The sequence below is a fragment of the Monodelphis domestica genome, chromosome 3 (genome assembly GCF_027887165.1).
Source record: "Monodelphis domestica isolate mMonDom1 chromosome 3, mMonDom1.pri, whole genome shotgun sequence".
NCBI classification, from domain to species: Eukaryota; Metazoa; Chordata; class Mammalia; order Didelphimorphia; family Didelphidae; genus Monodelphis; species Monodelphis domestica.
The window spans coordinates 65676369-65697946 of NC_077229.1; the positions used below are offsets into that span (position 1 = coordinate 65676369).

Sequence of the window (21578 nt, forward strand, 5' to 3'; positions counted from 1 at the left end):
GATGAAAAGCAAGGCACAGACATAGAAAGGGACAGTGAAAACAAACTAAACATTCCCAAAGTCCAAAAGAAAAATATGGACTGCATGCAGATTCTGAAATAGCTCAAAAAAGACTTCAAAAACAAATTAATAGAGACAAAAGAAAAGTGGAAAAGTGAAATGAAAGCAATGCAAGAAGGAATGAAAAAAAGGAGATCCAAAAATTGCTGATGGAAATCAGGCCTTAAAAATTAGAAATCAGCATCTGGAAATGGATGACTTCATGAGAAATCAAGAAACAATACAGCAGAGTCAAAGAATTAAAAAAAAAACAGAAAAACATGAAGTATCTTATTGTTAAAAAACAAACTGAATGACATAGAAAATAGGTCTAGGAGGGACAATTTGAGAATTATTAAACCATCTGAACGTCATAATCAAGAAAACACCTTGGATGTCACAGTACAAGAAATTACCAAAGAAAATTCCTGAGATATCCTCAGAAACAAAAATAAAATTGAAATTCAAAAAATTCACAGATCACCTCTAGAAAAAAATTCTCAAATGACAATTTCCAAGAATGTAATAGATTCAAGAGACATCAAGCCAAAAAGGAAATACTGTAAGCAGCCATAAAGAAACAATTCAAATACCATGAAACTGAAATCAGGATCACACAGGATCTAGCAGCTTCTACACTGAAGGATTGAGCATTATGGAATAGGATATTCAGGAAGGCAAAAGATCTGGGTTTATAACTCAGAGTCACCTATCCATCAAAACTGAGTATATTCTTTCAGGGAGAAAATGGAAATTCAATAATATAGAAGATTTCCAAGCATTCCTGAGGAATAAGTCAGACTAAAACAAAAAATTTCATGTCCAAACATGAGACAGAAGAGAAGCACAAAATGGTAAATAAAAAAGAGAAAATTGAAGGGACTCATTAAGGTAAAAATATTTATATGTCTAGCTGGAAAGAGGATACCTGTAATTCTCAAAAATTATTCTTTGAGGTAGAGAATATGGAATAAACTTAGTTAGAAAGAGGGTGAGGAAGCAAACTGATTATGATGATATCATGTATATGTAAATGTGATGATATGAAATGATATGTATGTATGATGTGATATGTACAAAAAGCAGGGGGTGAAAGAGATGATTACACTGAGAGAAAAGGGAAGGGATTGAGAATGTGGAAATTATATGACATAAAGGAAAGGATCATAGTGAAAGGAAATAGAGCAGGATCTCAAGGGAATAAGATGGTGGGAAATACAGTAATTAGAAAGCTGAATGTGAATGGGATGAACTCATTAATAAAACTATACTAAGGAAAACAGAATATTGATGAACATATTGATTAAATAAGGTATTTGATAAAGAGATCTCTGAGGGTACATGCAGATTGTGAGACCAGAACTTGCAAGAAAGAACACAGGAAAAGTGCTGTCAGTTGGTGATATCCTCTCATTGGGTCTCTGACTGGGTCCCTCACTCACTGGGTTTCAGTTACTGAGCTTGCTTTCTCTGACTGCTGTTCAAGACAGGCCTCTGACTTTACTCTTGGCTGGTGAAAGGGAAGAGAGACTTCTGAAACCCATTTGAAGAGGGTTTCTATTTTCCTCATAAAGAGGAGTCCTATCTAAGAAGAAGATTGTAGATCTGCTTTGCTGCATAACAGTTTTGGAGAAGGAGAAAGATTGAAGCTGTTTGTCTGGTACCTGCAGTTTCAGTAAACTGAACCTTAGGTGGCACCAAAAGGCAAAAGTCAGCCAGCCAGCAACTTTGTTAAATGAAGCAATTTGCAGGGCAGCCTCATTAAGCAACATGTGGCTGAATTGCTTTAACATTGGATTTATTCCTGGACTCTTCTTAAGTCTACCATCCCTCTATACATCCAAGGGATGTTGGTATATGGATTTTTGATGACAGTTTTGACTCTTATGGTCCTTTAGGTTATATCCTATCTACCCTTTGGAATATTAATGCTAGTATCCATGGTTATGATGCTGAAAGTTCTCTTATCCATCTTTAACTATTGAAAAGTCATGATTATCATGATTAAGACAAAATTAGAAAACAATGGGCTTAAACTAAGGGTTAATTATCTGGAGACCAAGGTGAATAGAATTAAAATGTAATATAAAGAGTTGGCTAAGACACAAGGGGCAATGGAATTAGAGAGGAATTGAGGCAACCAAAATTGTACAAGAAACTCAAGCATTATAAAACAATCCAGCCCATATGTTTCCACTTAGGGAGGTGCCAATGATAACCCCAGAGATTGGGATCCTCAATATAAGAGTTCACAAGAGATTTACCCAAGCATATTTAGAGTCTTTTAACTCATCATATCATCAATAACCTTAAACCAAGCTATGATGAAAAACCAGTGGCCATGATAAAACAATTTAAGAAGATAGTAAAGTAATATGATCCAACCTACCTGGACTTTGACATGTTAATGGATGAATTGTTATCAAAAAGGGAAAAACAGAAAATGATTGAGGATATATGTACGATCCTAGTTTAGCTGACTGGTTTTAACAGGACCCCCATTGGGAAGATAATTCTTTTGTGGGTTACAAAAATTTAATTACTGCTAGAGAGGCCATTATCATGACGATGAAGGATAATTTAGAGTCCAGGACTGTGGTCATAGTTTGAAAGATTGAGACAGGAAGTGTGAATGGGTACCCCATCCATTTCCTACAGAGGGTGATATATTCTACTGAGAAATGGATTGGATAATGATGTAAACCATATCAGGAGGCAGTTTGTTAAGAATGCACACCCTATAGAATAATCTTTCTCACACAAAGATACACATGGGAAGGAGAGGGGAAGAATTCTCCTATAAGAAGGAGAGGAAGAGAGTTTTTACTTAAATCTTACTCTCAGTGAAATCAACCCTGAGAGGGAAGAGCATACAGATCCATTGGGATCTTGAATTTTATCTTATCCAATGGGGTAAGGGAGAAGGGAAAACCAAGGGGGGGTAGGAGGGGAGGGAACATAAAAATGGAGGGAAGGAGAGGGGGGAGGGGGAGGGAACAAAAAAGGAGGGGCTAGAAAGAGAAACATATCAAGGTAGGGGACTAGGGGGACTGATCACTGGCTTAAAAGGTTATAGTTAAAGAAGAAAGGTCAGAATTAGGGGAGGATATAAAAATGCCGGGGAGTCCACAAGTGACAATCATAACTTTGAAAGTGAATGGGATGAACTCACCCATAAAATGTACATGATTAGCAGAATGGATTAGAATCCAAAACCCTACCATATGTTGTCTTCAAGAAACACACCTGAGGCGGGTAAACACTCACATGGTCAGAATTAAAGGATTGAGTAAGACCGTCTGGGCCTCAACTGATAGAAAGAAGGCATGAGTTGCAATCATGATATCTGACAAAGCCAAAGCAAAAATAGACATGATTAAAAGGGATAGGGAAGGTAACTATATTTTGTTCAAAAGGACTTTTGATAATGAGGAAATATCACTAATCAACATGTATGCACCAAATAGTATAGCACTCAAATTTCTAATGGAGAAACTAGGAGAATTGAAGGAGGAAATAGACAGTAAAACCATATTAGTGGGAGATTTGAACCAACCACTATCAAATTTAGGTGAATCAAATCAAAAAATAAATAAGAAAGAGGTAAAAGAAGTGAATGAAATCTTAGAAAAATTAGAGTTAATAGATATATGGAGGTAAATAAATAGGGACAAGAAGGAACACACCTTCTTCTCAGCACCACATGGCACATTCACAAAGATAGACCATACACTAGGTCACAGAAACAAGGCATACAAATTCAGAAAAGCAGAAATATTAATGCAGCCTTTTCAGATCATAAGGCAATAAAAATAGTGATCAGTAAGGGTACATGGAGAACTAAATCAAAAATTAAATTGGAAATGGTGCTAGGATGCTTATTCACAATTTTTTGCCCACATGAACTCAAATCACTTAGGTTAAAACACAGGACACAAAATCACATCATTTTCCCAATAGATGCAGAAAAAGTCTTTGACAAAATACAATACCCATTACTACTTAAAAAACCACTAGGACATAAAGGAATAGTAAGGTCTTTCCTCAAAATAATAAACAATATTTATTTATAACCACCATGTATCATCTGCAATGGGGATAAGTTAGGAGCCTTCCCAATAAATTTAGGAGTGAAGAAAGGATACCCATCATCACCATGATTATTTAATATCATACTAGAAAGTGCTAGCTGCATCAATTAGAGGAGAATATAAAATATTCTATAATTCTATAAATTCTATAAAATAAAATAAATCAAAAGGAATAAAGTAGGCTGTGAGGATACTAAACTCTCACTCTTTGCAGATGATATGATGGTATACTTAGAGAACCCAAGAAAATCAATTCAAAACCTAGTGGAAATGATACTTTTAGCAATGTTGCAGAATACAAAATAAAGCACATAAATGATCATCCTTTCTTTTTATATCCAAAAAAATTCATCAGCAAGAATTAGAAAGAGAAATTCTATTAAAAATAACTCTAGATAATATAAAATATTTGGAAATCCATCTACCAAGACAAACTCAAGAATTAAACAAAAACAACTAAAAAACTTATTCACAATTAAAACTAGATCTAAACAATTGAAAAAAATATTAATTGTCCAAGGATAGGATAAGATAGTATAATAAAATGACTATTCCATCAAAACTAATTTACTTATTCAGTGCCATAGCTATCAATCTATCAAAAAAATTTATAGAATTAGAAAAAATTATAACAAAGTTCATTTGGAAGAACAAAAGATCAGGAATATGAAGGGAATGAATGAAAAAAATGTGAAGGATGGAGTCCTACCACTACCAGATCTTAAAATGTATTATAAAGTGGTGATCATCAAATATGGTACTGCCTAAGAGATAGAAGGGGGATCAATGGAATAGACTTGGGGTAAAAGACCTCAGGAAGATAGTTTTTGATGAACCCAAAGATCCCAGCTTTTGAGACAAGAATACTCTATTTGATAAAAAGTGCGTGGAAAATGGAGAATAGTATAAGAAAGATTAGTGTGAAGTCAATATCTCATAGCCTATACCAAGATAATTTCCAAAAGGAAGGAACTTATTAGTAAATTAGTTGAACACAGAATAGTATATCTGTTAGATCTATGGGAAAGTGAATTTAAGACCAAGCAAGAGATAGAGAACATTACAAAATATAAAATGAATAATTTTGATTAGTTTAAATTAAAAAGATTTTGTACAAATAAAACCAATTCAACCAAAATTAGAAGGGAAGCTATAAATTTTGGGAAAATTTTACAACAAAATTCTCTGACAAAGGTCTAATTTCTTAATGTTGTCAGGAGCTAAGTCAATTGTAAAAAAAAAAAACAAAAACAAAAACAAAACAACAAACAAGCTATTCCTCAATTGACAAATGGTCAAGTGACACAAATAGATTTTAGATAAAGAAACCAAAACTATCAATAAATACATGGAAAAGTGTTTAAAATTACACATAATTAGAGAAATGCAAATCAAAACAATAATGAGGTACCACATCATACCTAACAGATTGACCAACATGACAGTAAAGGAAAATAATAAATATTGGAGGGGATATGGCAATATTGGGACATTAATGCACTGCTGGTAGAGTTGTGAATTGATCCAACCATTCTGGAAGGCAATTTGGAAGTATGCCCAAAGAGCATTAAAAAAGTGCATACCCTGTAATCCAGCAATACCACTACTAGAATTGTATCATAAAGAGATAATAATGAAAAAAAATATTTTTGCTAAAGTATTCATAGTTGTGCTCTTTGTGGTGGCAAATAATTGGAAAATGGGGGGGGATGTCTCTCAATTGGGTAATGGCTGAACAAATTGTGGTTTATGATGGTGATAGAATACTATGCTGTGCTGTAAGGAATGATGAACCAAAGGAATTCTATATCAACTGGAAGAACTCCAGGAATTGATGCAGAGTGAAGTGAGCAGAACCAAAAGAACATTATAGACAGAAAGTGAAACATTGTGAAACAATCCAATATAATGGACTTTGCTATTACAAGACAATCCCAATTCCCTTCGACATCAAGAGAAAGAACTGTGGAAGTAGAAACCAGGAAGAAAAACAAATGACAATCATTTGTTTATATAGATATATGATTGGCTGTTTGTATTTCAAAAGAGTACTATATTGCAAGAATGAATAATATGGAAGTGGTATCAGTGATAACATCTATATAACCCAGTGGAAGTGCTTATGGGATTTGGGATGGGGGAAGGAAGAGGGGAAGGAAATAAAATGAAATATGTAAAGAGGTAAATATTTTAAAAATAAAATTAATTTGAAAAACTGAAAGAAGTTTCTACTTATAACTAAAAATTTTATATATTACATATATATAACTAAAATTTTTATAAATTAAAGTTTATGGCAGGAACTAGGTATTGACCAATATCTCACATCCTATAGCAAGACAAGATCAAAATGGGTATATGATTTATATATAATGAGAGATACCATAACTAAATTCGGGGAACATAGAATAGTTTATCTTCCAGATTTATGGAGAAGGGAAGGATTTAAGACTGTAAGAATAGCATGCAAAAGATGAGCAATGGAATGTTGAAAAATACATGATTGATGGGTAAAGACCTTTGGAAGCAGAGGAGTATAGCTGTAGAACAGGGATGGGAAAGATGCCAGGGAAAGAAGGGGTTTTTTGAGACTTGATCTCAAAGTGAGAAGAGGTTTTCTTGCCTTACTGGAGATCAGCCAAGAGCGAGCTGAAAGATACCCAGGAGTATCTGCCTTGGGACTTCTCAAGAAGAAATTTATAACTGCCTGACAGCTGAAGAGAGATTCAGATCCCATTGGACCTGTAGGGGCCTCAGACTCAACAGTCCCCCACAGTCTAATAGCATCTGCCTTATCTTGCCTTAATCCCAAGATATTTTAGTTTATCTTAAAGAGACACTGGGAAGGGGGAGGTGAATTTCTGGTTTGCCCAAGGCATCCAGAAAGAAGGATCTCTTAGGATTTAGATATAGGGACACCACTAATCTCAACCTGAACTGCCCACTTCCAGATATCTTGTGTTTATTAAACCAATTTAAACCACAGTCAGATTGGAAGAAAGGGATTTATTCAAGGATCTTTGAGGAGGCTAATTCTCTGAGGTTAGTGAGCAGCCATTGCAAAGTACTTGTCAGGACTCCCCGCTGAGTCATGAACTGAGGAGAGGCTTACAATTCTAAAGGACTGTGCCTATTAATTCTGGGGTAACCCTCCTATCACTCAATAGGGGAAACGTTTCCCTAACTTACTTACACCAGCACATCACCCAGGATCACCATTTCCCAGAGATATTAATCGGCTATCATAGACCAGGAGAAGAGAGTGAGAGAGTACAACAAGAGCCATTCTACCTTGACTACTACCTTTCCTCATTCATCTGTCTATCTTTAACATCTCTCTTCAGATCAATAATTACTAAGCAAACAATAACCATTAGAAGACCAAAACAAGAAACAGAGTATTTTAAGATATAACATGAATAATTTTGAATTGAATTTTAAAAGGAGCATGCTTTGATCTGCAGTTGATCAACTGTGAAAGTTGTAGCTACTCTCAAAAAGACAGCAATCTGGGACAGCTCTGAAGGACTTTTGACCAAGAATGTTTTACACCTCTAGAGAAAGAAATGTGGGAGTCAGTTGCAGATCAAAGCATACTCCCTTTCACAATATTTTATATACAGTTTATGTGGCTCTGGTTTTATATGAGTATTCTCTTATAAAAATGACCAATATGGAATTATGTTTTACATGATAATACATGTATAATCCATTTCAAATTACTTACCATCTCTCCAAGAGGGGGACAGAAGGGAAGGGGGAAGACAATTTGGACCTAATAATTTCAGAAAACATATATTGAAAATGCTTACTAGATTTAATTGGGAAAATATAATATCTTTAAATAAAATTATTTTAATTAAAGTCAAATTTTAAAAGATAAAAAGCATCAGAGATGATTAAGCAACATGCTAATCAGATATGGTTTGATTTCTCATCAGCAATGCTGAATGACATACAGCTTCTCTAATAGCATAGGTGATTTTCTATTGGAAATAGATGTCTGATCTATTATATATATATATATATAAGGATTATTAACAAGAGCAATAAATAGAGAGGAATATCAGTCACAACTGAATAAAAGGATACTTTAGGGATTTTTATGGTACATGGGACACACTTCCCTTTCTTGAAGTTTCTTGTCCAGAAAATGGTTTGATGGTCTGCCTCCAATCCTCACCTAAGATCATCTAGAGACACTTGTCTCCTCATCTTCATCACACCTAGAACTCCAAACTTGACCTTGTCCACCAGGCTGATGGGCTGCCAGGAGCCATGTGGAGACAATGACATCAGAGAGGTCCAGTTTTCTAGTTCTGACCTCTGACGTATTCTAGATCTCCTGGCTACAGAAGTTCTTGGAAACACTCAGAGGCCATAGTATAGAGTAGGACCAGGTCACAGGAATCATAGAGCTAATGTGTAGGAATCAATCCATAAACTAGTGACCAAGAAGTATCCCTTGTTGAAGAACAATGTCTCAGAAATCATAAGACTTAGAGGTAAATGCCTGGGATTCTGTATTAAATGGGTGGGCCAAGTGCAATTAGTCACCAAAGGTCCAAGTGAATTATTAAGCTAAGATGAGGGAGAAGGTCATGAAAACATACCTTAAAGGGAAGGTCCTAGAATCATTCTTTTCCTCTTTTGCAAGTCAAGGCTGATAGAGATAAAGGGATTTGCCCTTATATGCATCATCCACCTTCCCCAAGTTCACTGCTAAAGAGCAGAGCCTTTGCATCTGTCTCCATTCCTGACTCTTGATACCAGGAAATCTGTGGCTTGGACCATAGAAGTAATTAGATGTCATAGTGGAGACAGTGCTGAGCCTGGAGTCAGGAAGACCTGAGCTCAAATCTGCCCTAAGAACTCATTGGCTGTATGACCCTGGGAAATTCAATTGCTTGCCTCTGTTTCCCTAATCTGAAAAATGGGGCTAACTATAAAACCGAACACTTAGGGTTGTTGTGTGGATCAAATGAGATACTGTTTCTATAAAAAATTCTTAGTCACAGTGCCTGGCACATAGTAGGTGTTACATAAGTGCTTATTCCATTCCCCTTCACTTTTCCATAGGCAAGTTCAGTTGGTAGGTATATAAGATAGGTTGTGAAGACAAAATTTTTTAATAAACTGGATCTCACCAATCTACTCATTAGATCAAAGCAATCAATTAGTTGCCATTAATTAAGTGTTTATTATGTGTTCAGCCATATCCTAAATACGGAAGATGTAAATAAAAATTTAAAAACAAATTCTCTACCCTTGGAGAGTTCATAAAAGGAACCTTCCCCAAAGTAGAAAGAGCCTTGGCCATTCAATGTGAGGTGTGAGGGCTGACCTCTTCTCTTGACCTTGATATACAGCATAATGGAGTCCAGGGTTCAGATCTCACCTCTGATGATTTCTAATTTTGTGTCATAGGGCATATGTCACTTGACTTCTCTGCAGTTTTCCCATATGTAAAATGATGGGGTCCAGCTAGGTGGCCATTGAGGGTCCCTTCTAGTCCTATCCAATCACCCTGAGCTAATTACTTTACTTCTCTAAGCCTCAGTATCCATATCTGTAAAATGAGAGGCTATCCATAATACCTGATACTTCAATGTTTCCTTCCAACTTTATACCTATGGTTGATTATATAAAAGACCTTAGCAGTGGGAACCTCACTCCTACCTCTAAAACTCCTCTTCTCCAGACTGTACATAGAAAGGAATCAGAGGTTCAGAAGAGTTCTTGAGGATTGATCTCTAAAATAATTTCATGTTTCCTCTGTAATATTGGTAAACAAGGCCCTAAAAAGGATAAACCTCCAACACAGAGACAGAGACGAGATACCTACTTACCTGTGGGCATAATAGAACACATAGATGTCAGGGGGCTCCTCATCAGTGCTCCTGTGCTTCCTGGTGCTTCATGGCCTTGGGCATGTGTGACTGGCACCACACCAGCATCACTACCTACAGGAAGAGAGGAGGGGAGACCAGAGCTCAGTCAAGTCATTATTAGAGGACTCCCAAAGGAAAGTACATTGTTGCTACTAACTGCTGAGAACAAAAATACATGGCTTCTCTGACTTTTCCCCACAGGATGAATACCCAACTTTTTCCCTTTAAAGCGCGGACTCACTGATGGACAATCCTCATATGTGTTTGATTTAGTGGAATCAGAATCCCATCAATAAGAAGAGGAGAATTGCTTCAGCACAGGGATTGTGAAACTTTCCTTATATGTAGATGAGGAAGCCTGGAGTGATTACGCTCATTCAACAGATATGGCACTAAGGAAAAGTTCCTACAGTGGCCCACTGGAAGGCTAAAGAGAGGAAGGACCTGGGAGGAAGACCCTTCTCCTTAGAAAGGCACAAACCAACCCTCTCTGGACACACTCCCCATTTCTTCCAAGGCCACACCCCAATTCCTTCCCTGGGAAGCTTATTTAAAATATGCTTACTTGGGAAGAGGCAGGAAGTGGAAGGCACTTGATCAGAAACAGAGGCTGTGCCTGCCTTGACACTGTTGCCCTCTGTGGTTGTGTCAGAAGGACTGGGAGATGCTGTTGTGCAAACTTCCTGTGTGTTGGCTGGAGGCAGGGTGATAACTGGAGTTGGTGTTGCCTGTGGGTTTCTCTCAGTCTCTGGAGTCAGGCTGGCTGGCCCTGGGTCCTCCAATGAAGTAGCAGTGTCAAGGGAAGCTGTGCTTGTGCAGGCTGTGGGAGTACTTAAGGCAGGAAAGGAGCCTGGCCCTGGGCTCAGAGATTCATGGATGGGATTGTGAGGTTCTGTTCCCAGGGAAGGTCCATCTCCTGTGGTGGAAACCAGATCAGGAAAACTGACTTCTACTTGTGATGAGGAGCTGTCTGTCCAGAGAGATAATCCTGACGCCATTTCTGAGTCTACATCCATGCTGCTAGAAGCAATGGGGCTTGGTAGTGGAGAGTTAAAGGTCACAGCAGAGGCCAAGCTATTCTTTAAATGTCCACTTTCCCTGCTGCTAAATTCAGTCACTGGTCCAATACAGAGGGAACCCTCAGCAGGGGTGGGCTTCTTAGGCTCCACAGTGTGAGGTACAGCTGGGCTTGTCCAGACTCCAATCATGGCAGTGCTTTTCCTACTTTCTAAAGAGGGTGAGGGGATATTTCTGGAATAACTGATCCCTTCACATAAATTGGGCAGAGAAGTAGAGGCCATGTCAGGTTGAAAAGTTACTCCAGGACCTGTGAAGAAGTGCTCCCTGTGAGTGATACCAGGGGTGTCTGCATTTGCTGGGAAGGTGCTGGACGCTGTTTTATCTTCTGTTGGTCCTTCTATAGACACCAGTGAGGTGTTTATGTCTTCCTCAGACAGTGTTGGAATGATGGTGGGAGCAGTGGAAGTTAGGGCAGCTGAGCCTGGCTCTAGTGTGATAGGTCTCACTGACAAATCAGGATTTGGTGTGGTTTCTGTGGCACTTGAGGCTGTTGGAAGTGAATATAGAGGCACAATGGAGGTGTTTTCAGTTCCTGGGGCTGAGCCAACAGTATTGAAAGAATCAACTGAAGTGGACCATAGAGAAGGGGGGGGGTGCTGGAACTCTCTCCAGGAGCTATTTCAGCTCTAGGTGTTTGTGCAAGGGGTGTAGAAAAAATTGTCCCAGATAGGCTGATGTTCAAGGGACCACTGGAGCCAGGGCTAGCTGTGGGTTCTACTGGAGTCATGGAGAGTGAGGGCCTTGCAATGGCAATGGTGACTCCAGAGGATATCTCACTTGGAGCTGAGGGTGAAGTGGGAGAGGACACAGTTCTCCTGTGCATCCCAGGGATGAGGTCACCTGCTCCAGTGTGCACAATGAAAAGTGGGGCTTGAGTACCTGTGGCTCTTAGAGTTGTCTCCATGACACATATGTCTCTTTCAATGTCTGTAATGGAATCTCTCCCCTTAAAGCCAGTCATAGGGATACTGGTGGAGTCTGTTGGTTCTCTTCCCTGGTGAGATCCACTCACTTTCTTCAGTGTCCCTGAAGTCTCAGTAGGGAATCCTGTAACCAAAGCAAAGCAAAGTTGAAGTGTGCCTAAGGGTTGATGGGGGAAGTTTGGGGTCATTTGGACAGAGATCCCCAGAGCCTGTGAGGATTTTGTCCTTCCTGAGAAGTGCAACCAATCCCCAACCCCTCACATTAGCACCTTCTCCCTGACAAGCACTTTCAAAACAAAAAGACTCTGACAGTAATTAGGATCTGCTTCTGCTCTAGGGTGGGTGGCCACCATGAGAAAGTATTAAATAGGAAGAGACTGATATATAGATGAATCTGTCCTGTCATCTTGCCCTCAGATGAGATAGGGATCCAGGCTCAAACAAACTGCCTGACGGATACCTGCTCAGGTTAAATGGAAAATGAAGCAGTAATCATTTGTTTAGAATCAGCTACTCCATTCAGGGTTTTAGGTGCTGGCCTTAGAAAAGCCTGTCCTCCAGTAGCTGACTTTTATCATAGTAAATTATATGTATACACACAAACTAACACAAGAAATGGACAAAATCCTCCATGAGCTCTTCATCCAAATGCTAACATCTGGGCAGACAGTAATGGGACAGAGGAAGTTACCAGGTCTTACAACCTAATCACAAACTCCCCCATCAGTGAGTGTCCTGTTCTTAGACTATGAAAATGAGTTCATATCATATCTCAAAGCTGGAAAACAAGGGCCCAGAGCATGGATGAATACCAGTATAATAGAAAGAAAAGAAATATTTTCTTATCCAGGGCACCTACAGTAGATTCACTGGTCACTGATCTCATGTCTCCTGGTGTTCCATGGTCTGGGATATGGGTGAAGGGCCCTACACCAATCTCACTCGCTAGAAGAATAAATGAGAACACAAATTTCAGCCACAGGTCTGGGGGTAGAAAGGACAAGATGTTGTTCCCTTATATTTTGAAGGAAACTCCAAAATATGTGCTCTCTTTTCTTCATCATTCATCGAGCAGAGAATCTCTCTAGTATTCCCATTCTCTCATTTTTTCAAACTTTTCTAATTTAATGACAGCTTTCCTACTTCCCCATCTGTAAAAAACCTTCATTTTATCCACCTGTCCCTGAGAGCTATCATCTCTGAACTCTCTTCCCTTTTATGACTGAAATCCTTGAGGAAGCTCTCTATAAAAGGTGCTTCAAGTTCCCTTCTTTCTACTCTCTTTTTAACTACAGTCTGGTTTTCAACCTCATCACTCAAGTGAAATTGCTCTCTTCAGTGTTGTTAACAATCTCTTAATTGCAAAAATCTCTTAATGGCCCTTTCTTCATCCTCATTCTTCTGAAGCTTTCTGTAGTCTTTGATACTATCATCCTATTCTCTTTCATTTTTATAACAAAACTCTCCTGGTTCTCCTCTTACTTGTATGACTACTCTCTTTATTCTGATTTGCTGGATTCTTATCTAGGCCATAAATGCTTAATGTAGGTGTCCTACAAGGCTTTGAGCTGGGCCCCTCTCTTCTTCTATGAGTTTTCACTCAATATTCTCCTAAACTCACAAGATTTAACCATCATCTATATATTGATGATTCTCAAATCTGGTCATCCCACTCCTTAATGTCTGTTGTGACCTCCAGTCTTATGACTCCTATTGAACAACTGCCTGTTGGAAATTTTCAGTTGAGTGTGTTGTAAACATCTGAGCCTCAACATGTCCAAAAGTTAATTCATTGCCTTCCCCTGAAAACCTTTAACTCTTTTTTTCTTCTTGTAAATATTATTTTATTAGGTGATTTTCAAACATTATTCATTGGAAACAAATATCATTTTTTTCCTCCCCCCTCCCTCCCGCCACCCCTCCCATAGCCAGCACATGATTCTTCTGGGTATCACATGTGTCCATGATCTAAACCATTTACATGTTGTTGGTATTTGCATTAGGGTATTCATTTAGAGTCTCTCCTCAATCATATCCCCTCAACCCCTATAGTCAAGCAGTTGCCTTTACTCATTATTTTTACTCCCACCACTTGTCCTCTGCTTGTTGGTAGTATTTTTTCTCCTAGATCCCTGCAAATTATTCAAGGATATTGCATTGACACTAATGGAGAAATCATTACATTCGATTGAACCACAGTCTCTGTGTACAATGTTCTCCTGGTTCTGCTCCTTTTGCTCTGTATCACTTCCTGGAGGTTGTTACAGTCTCCATGGAATTCCTCCAATTTATTATTCTTTTTAGCACAATAGTATTCCATCAACAGCATATACCACAATTTGTTCAGCCATTCCTCAATTGAAGGGTGTTCGTTCCCTCATTTTCCAATTTTTGGCCACCACAAAAATCACAGCTATGAACATTCTTGTACAAGTCTTTTTCCTTATTATCTCTCTGGGGTACAAACCCAGCAGTGCTACAGCTGGATCAAAGGGCAGACAGTCTTTTATCGCCCTTTGGGCATAGTTCCAAATTGCCCTCCAGAATGGCTAGATCAATTCATAACTCCACCAGCAATGAATTAATGTCCCAAATTTGCCACATCCCCTCCAGCATTCATTACTTTCCTTTTCTGTCATGTTAGCCAATCTGCTAGGTGTGAGGTGATACCTCAGAGTTGTTTTGATTTGGATCTCTCTGATTATAAAAGATTTAGAACACTTTTTCATGTGCTTATTAATAGTTTTGATTTCTTTATCTGAAAATTGCCTATTCATGTCCCTTGCCCATTTATACAATTGGAGAATGGCTTGATTTTTTCTACAATTGATTTAGCTCTTTGTGAATTTGCATAATTAGACCTTTGAGAGAGGTTTTTGTTATGAAGATTGTTTCCCAATTTGTTGCTTCCCTTCTGATTTTAGTTACATTGGTTTTGTTTGTACAAAAACTTTTTAATTTCATGTAATCAAAATTATTTATTTTATATTTTGTGACTCTTTCTATGTCTGGCTTTGTTTTAAAATCTTTCCCTTCCCAAAGGTCTGACATGTATACTATTTTGTGTTCAACCAATTTACTTACAGTTTCCGAATTTATATCCAAGTCATTCACACATTCTGAGTTTATCTTGGTGTAGGGTGTGAGATGTTGAACCAGACATAATCCCTCCCACACTGTCTTCCATTTTTTTCAGCAGTTTTTAACAAATAGCAGATTTTTGTTCCAAAAACTGGGCTCTTTGGGTTTATCATATACTGTCTTGCTGAGGTCATTTACCTAAGTCTATTCCACTGATACTCCTTTCTGTCCCTTAGCCAGTACCAAATTGTTTTGAAGACCACTGCTTTATAATATAGTTTGAGATCTGGGACTGCAAGGCCCCCTTCCTTTGTATTTTTTTTTCATTATTTCCCTGGATATCCTTGATCCTTTTTTCTTCCAAATGAACTTTGTTATGTTTTTTTCTCATTCAGTAAAAAAGTTTTTTGGCAGTTGAATGGGTATGTCACTAAATAGACAGCTAAATTTGGGCAGGATAGTCATTTTTATTATTTTAGCTCATCTTACCCATTAGCAGTTAATGTTTTTCCAATTGTTCAAGTCTGTTTTTAGTTGTGTGGAGAGTGTTTTGTAGTTGTGTTCATATAGTTCCTGTGTTTGTCTTGACAGATAGATTCCTAAGTATTCTATATTGTCTAAGGTGATTTTGAATTGAATTTCTCTTTCTAATTCTTGCTTCTGAGGTGTGTTGAAGATATATAGAAATGCTGATGACTTATGTGGGTTTATTTTGTATCCTGCAACTTTGCTAAAGTTGTTGATTATTTCCACTAGCTTTTTGGTTGATTCTCTAGGATTCTTTTTTTTTTATTTTTTTTTAATTTTTTTTTAATATATTTTATTTGATCATTTCCAAGCATTATTCGTTAAAGACATAGATCATTTTCTTTTCCTCCCCCCCACCCCCCATAGCCGACGCGTAAGTCCACTGGGCATTAGATGTTTTCTTGATTTGAACCCATTGCTTTGTTGATAGTATTTGCATTAGAGTGTTCATTTAAAGTCTATCCTCTGTCATGTCCCCTCAACCTCTGTATTCAGGCAGTTGCTTTTTCTCGGTGTTTCCACTCCCATAGTTTATCCTTTGCTTATGAATGGTGTTTTTTTTTCTCCTGGATCCCTGAAAGTTGTTCAGGGACATTACACCGCCCCTAATGGAGAAGTCCATTACGTTCGATTATACCACAGTGTATTAGTCTCTGTGTACAATGTTCTCCTGGTTCTGCTCCTCTCGCTCTGCATCACATCCTGGAGGTTGTTCCAGTCTCCATGGAACTTCTCCACTTTATTATTCCTTTGAGCACAATAGTATTCCATCACCAACATATACCACAGTTTGTTCAGCCATTCCCCAATTGATGGGCATCCCCTCGTTTTCCAGTTTTGGGCCACCACAAAGAGCGCAGCTATGAATATTTTTGTACAAGTCTTTGTGTCCATTATCTCTTTGGGATACAGACCCAGCAGTGCTATGGCTGGGTCAAAGGGTAGATATTCTTTTGTCGCCCTTTGGGCATAGTTCCAAATTGCCCTCCAGAATGGTTGGATCAGTTCACAACTCCACCAGCAATGAATTAATGTCCCTACTTTGCCACATCCCCTCCAGCATTCATTACTTTCCTCTGCTGTTATGTTAGCCAATCTGCTAGGTGTGAGGTGATACCTCAGAGTTGTTTTGATTCGCATCTCTCTGATTATAAGAGATGTGGAACACTTCTTCATGTGCTTGTTAATAGTTTTGATTTCTTTATCTGAGAACTGCCTATCCATTTCCCTTGCCCATTTATCAATTGGAGAATGGCTTGATTTTTTGTACAATTGATTTAGCTCATTATAAATATGAGTAATTAAACCTTTGTCAGAGGTTTCTATGAAGATTTTTTCCCAATTTGTTGTTTCCCTTCTGATTTTAGTTATATTGGTTTTGTTTGTACAAAAGCTTTTTAGTTTGATGTAGTCAAAATTATTTATTTTACATTTTGTGATTCTTTCTATATCTTGCTTGGTTTTAAAGCCTTTCCCCTCCCAAAGGTCTGACATGTATACTATTCTGTGTTTACCCAATTTACTTATGGTTTCCTTTTTTATGTTTAAGTCACTCACCCATTTTGAATTTATCTTGGTGTAGGGTGTGAGGTGTTGATCTATTCCTAGTCTCTCCCACACTGTCTTCCAATTTTCCCAGCAGTTTTTATCGAATAGTGGATTTTTGTCCCAAAAGCTGGGATCTTTGGGTTTATCGTATACTGTCTTGCTGAGGTTGTTTTCCCCCAGTCTATTCCACTGATCTTCCTTTCTGTTTCTTAGCCAGTACCAAATTGTTTTGATGACTGCTGCTTTGTAATATAGTTTGAGGTCTGGGACTGCAAGGCCCCCATCATATGTGTTTTTTTTCATTATTTCCCTGGATATCCTTGATCTTTTGTTCTTCCAAATGAACTTTGTTATGGTTTTTTCTAAATCAGTGAAGAAGTATTTTGGTAGTTCAATGGGTATGGCACTAAATAGATAAATAAGTTTGGGTAGGATGGTCATTTTTATTATATTGGCTCGTCCTATCCATGAGCAGTTAATGTTTTTCCAATTGTTCAAGTCTAGTTTTAGTTGTGTGGCGAGTGTTTTGTAGTTGTGTTCATATAGTTCCTGTGTTTGTCTTGGGAGATAGATTCCTAGGTATTTTATTTTGTCTAAGGTGATTTTGAATGGGATTTCTCTTTCTAGTTCTTGCTGCTGAGCAGTGTTGGAGATATATAGAAAAGCTGATGATTTATGTGGGTTTATTTTGTATCCTGCAACTTTGCTAAAGTTGTTGATTATTTCAATTAGCTTTTTGGTTGAATCTCTAGGATTCTTTAAGTAGACCATCATGTCATCCGCAAAGAGTGATAACTTGGTCTCCTCCTTGCCTATTCTGATGCCTTCAATTCCTTTATCTTCTCTAATTGCTACTGCTAGTGTTTCTAGTACAATGTCAAATAGTAGAGGTGATAATGGGCATCCTTGTTTCACTCCTGATCTTATTGGGAATGCATCTAGTTTATCCCCATTGCAGATGATATTAGCTGTTGGTTTTAGATATATACTGTTTATTATTTTTAGGAATGACCCTTCTATTCCTATGCTTTCTAGTGTATTTAATAGGAATGGGTGTTGTATTTTATCAAAGGCTTTTTCTGCATCTATTGAGATAATCATGTGGTTCTTGCTAGTTTGCTTGTTGATGTGGTCAATTATGTGGATGGTTTTCCTAATGTTGAACCAGCCCTGCATCCCTGGTATGAATCCTACTTGATCATGGTGAATGATCCTTCTGATCACTTGCTGGAGTCTTTTTGCTAGTATCCTATTTAAAATTTTTGCATCTATATTCATTAGGGAGATTGGTCTATAGTTTTCTTTCTCTGTTTTTGACCTGCCTGGTTTTGGAATCAGTACCATGTTTGTGTCGTAAAAGGAGTTTGGTAGAACTCCCTCTTTGCTTATTATGTCAAATAGTTTGTATAGTATTGGGGTTAATTGTTCTCTGAATGTTTGATAGAATTCACAGGTGAATCCATCAGGCCCTGGGGATTTTTTCTTAGGAAGTTCTTTGATGGCTTGATGGATTTCAATTTCTGATATGGGATTATTTAAGAATTCTATTTCCTTTTCTGTTAGTCTAGGCAGTTTGTATTTTTGTATATATTCATCCATTTCTCCTAAATTGGTGTATTTATTGCCATATAATTGGGCAAAGTAATTTCTAATGATTGCCTTAATTTCCTCCTCATTGGAGGTGCTGTCCCCCTTTTCATCTTTAATGCTGTGAATTTGCTTTTCTTCCTTCCTTTTTTTAATTAGATTGACCAGTACTTTGTCTATTTTGTTTGTTTTTTCAAAGTACCAGCTTCTTGTCTTATTTATTAAATCAATAGTTCTATCACTTTCGATTTTATTAATTTCTCCCTTAATTTTTAGGATTTCTAATTTGGTTTTCTGCTGGGGGTTTTTAATTTGATCGCTTTCGAGTTTTTTCAATTGCATTTCCAATTGATTGATCTCTGCTCTCCCTTGTTTGTTAATATGAGCTTTCAGGGATATGAATTTGCCTCTGATTACCGCTTTGGCTGCTTCCCAAAAGGTTTGAAAGGATGTTTCGCCATTGTCATTTTCCTTGATGAAATTATTAATTGTTTCTATGATTTCTTCTTTAGCTAAACGGTTTTGGAGTATCATATTGTTTAATTTCCAATTGGTTTTAGATTTGGTTTTCCATGTACCATTACTAATCATTATTTTTATTGCCTTGTGATCTGAGAAGGCTGCATTCATTATTTCTGCTTTTTTGCATTTGTGTGCTATGTTTCTGTGACCTAATGTATGGTCAATTTTTGTGAATGTGCCATGTGGTGCTGAGAAGAAGGTGTATTCCTTTTTATCCCTATTTATTTTTCTCCATATGTCTATTAATTCTAATTTTTCTAAGATTTCATTCACTTCTTTTACCTCTTTCTTATTTATTTTTTGATTTGATTTATCTAAATTTGATAATGGTTGGTTTAAGTCTCCCACTAGTATGGTTTTATTGTCTATTTCTTCCTTCAATTCTCCTAGTTTCTCCATTAGAAATTTGGGTGCTATATTATTTGGTGCATACATGTTGATTAATGATATTTCCTCATTGTCTAGAGTCCCTTTTAACAAAATATAATTACCTTCCCTATCCCTTTTGATCAGGTCTACTTTTGCATTGGCTTTATCAGATATCATGATTACCACTCCTGCCTTCTTTCTATCAGTTGAGGCCCAGAAGGTCTTACTCCATCCTTTAATTCTGACCTTGTGGGTGTCAACCCGCCTCATGTGTGTTTCTTGAAGACAACATATGGTAGGGTTTTGGATTCTAATCCATTCAGCTATTCGTCTACGTTTTATGGGTGAGTTCATCCCATTCACCTTCAAAGTTATGATTGTCATTTGTGGACTCCCTGGCATTTTGATTGCCTTCCCTAATTCTAACCTTTTCTTCTTCGGCTCTACCTTTTAGTCCAGTGATTTACTTTGAATCAGTCCCCCTTGTCCCCTCCCTTGATGTTTCCCTTTTTAGTCCCTCCCTTTTTGTTCCCTCCCCCTCCCCCCTCTCTTTCCCTCCCTTTTTGTTCTCCCTCTCCCCCTCCCCCCCTTGGTTTTCCCTTCTCCTTACCCTTGTTGGGTAAGATAGAATTCAAGATCCCAATGGATCTGGATGTTTTTCCCTCTCAGAGTTGATTTCCCTGAGATTGAGGTTTAAGTAACCCCCCCCCTCTCTTCCTCTCCTTCTTATAGGAGTTTTCTTCCCCTCCCCTTCCCCTGTGAACCTTTGTGTGAGAACCATTATTCTATTTGGTCTTTCTTTACCCCCTATTTATACATTACATTTTCCCCACATATTAGTATACATAGGTTGATATAAATGTAGTCCTTATAGAAGAGAGTTTGAGTAAAAGAAGATAACATTTTTCCCCTTTCCTTAATATTTACCTTTTCAGGTATTCCTTGCTCTTTGATTTTCGGTATCAAACTTTCCACAGAGCTCTGGTCTTTTCTTTGCAAAAAGTTGGAAGTCTTCTATTTTGTTGAATGCCCATACTCTCCCTTGGAAGTATATAGTCAGTTTTGCTGGGTAGCTGATTCTTGGTTGGAGACCCAGCTCTCTTGCCTTTCTGAAGATCATGTTCCATGCCTTACGATCATTCAGCGTAGAACTTGCAAGGTCTTGTGTGATCCTGATTGGCATTCCTTTATATCTAAATTGTCTTTTTCTGGCTTCCTGTAGGATTTTTTCTTTTGTTTGATAGCTTTGGAATTTGGCAATTACATTCCTGGGAGTTGTCTTTTGGGGGTTTAGTGTAGAAGGTGTTCTGTGAGCTCTGTCAGTGGATGTATTGCCCCCTTGTTCTAGAATCTCTGGGCAATTTTCTTTGATTATATCTTGTATCACCATGTCCAGTTTGGTGTTTATTTCTGGCTTTTCTGGGAGTCCAATTATTCTTAAATTTTCTCTTCTCCCCCTGTTTTCCAGATCTATCACCTTGTCGGTGAGATATTTTATTTTCTCTTCTAATTTCTTGGTGTTTTGGCTTTGCTTTATTAGTTCTTGCTTTAAAGCCTGGTTTTCTTTTACAGTTTGGTCAAACTGGTTTTGTAGATGCGTGAATTTCTTTTGCATCATTTCCCACTTTTCCTCCCAGAGGGCTTCCATCTTTTTGGTCCTTTCTGATTCAAATTCTTCATGGGTTTGTGGAGAGTTTCTATTTCCTTTGGAAGATTTTGGAGAATTTTCTTGTATATCTTCTTCTATCTGCTCTGTATTTTGTATTTTGGCTCCATAGAATGTGTCCAGAGTCGCCCCTTTCTTCTTATTTTTCTTGGTATTTTGGGGCTTCTGTGCTTCTGTGGAATTTGTCATCTCTGAACGTGGAGGATTGGCTTTTCTTGTCTTTGTCTGGTGATCAGTGGCTTTTGTCCTGGGC

The 21578-nt window shown here is 37.8% G+C and overlaps 1 protein-coding gene across 1 annotated transcript in view; it reads right to left on the reverse strand.

The window, feature by feature from the left end:
- Positions 1 to 10359: 10359 nt before the first annotated feature.
- LOC130458055 (mucin-2-like) overlaps positions 10360 to 21578 on the reverse strand; it is a 45338-nt gene continuing 34119 nt past the window's right edge. The window contains exons 7-9 of the mRNA XM_056820960.1: positions 11981 to 12148; positions 10587 to 11588; positions 10360 to 10379 (exon numbers count right to left, since the gene is read on the reverse strand). Of these exons, the coding sequence (XP_056676938.1) occupies positions 10360 to 10379; positions 10587 to 11588; positions 11981 to 12148 (1190 nt within the window). The remainder of the gene's footprint in view (positions 10380 to 10586; positions 11589 to 11980; positions 12149 to 21578) is intronic.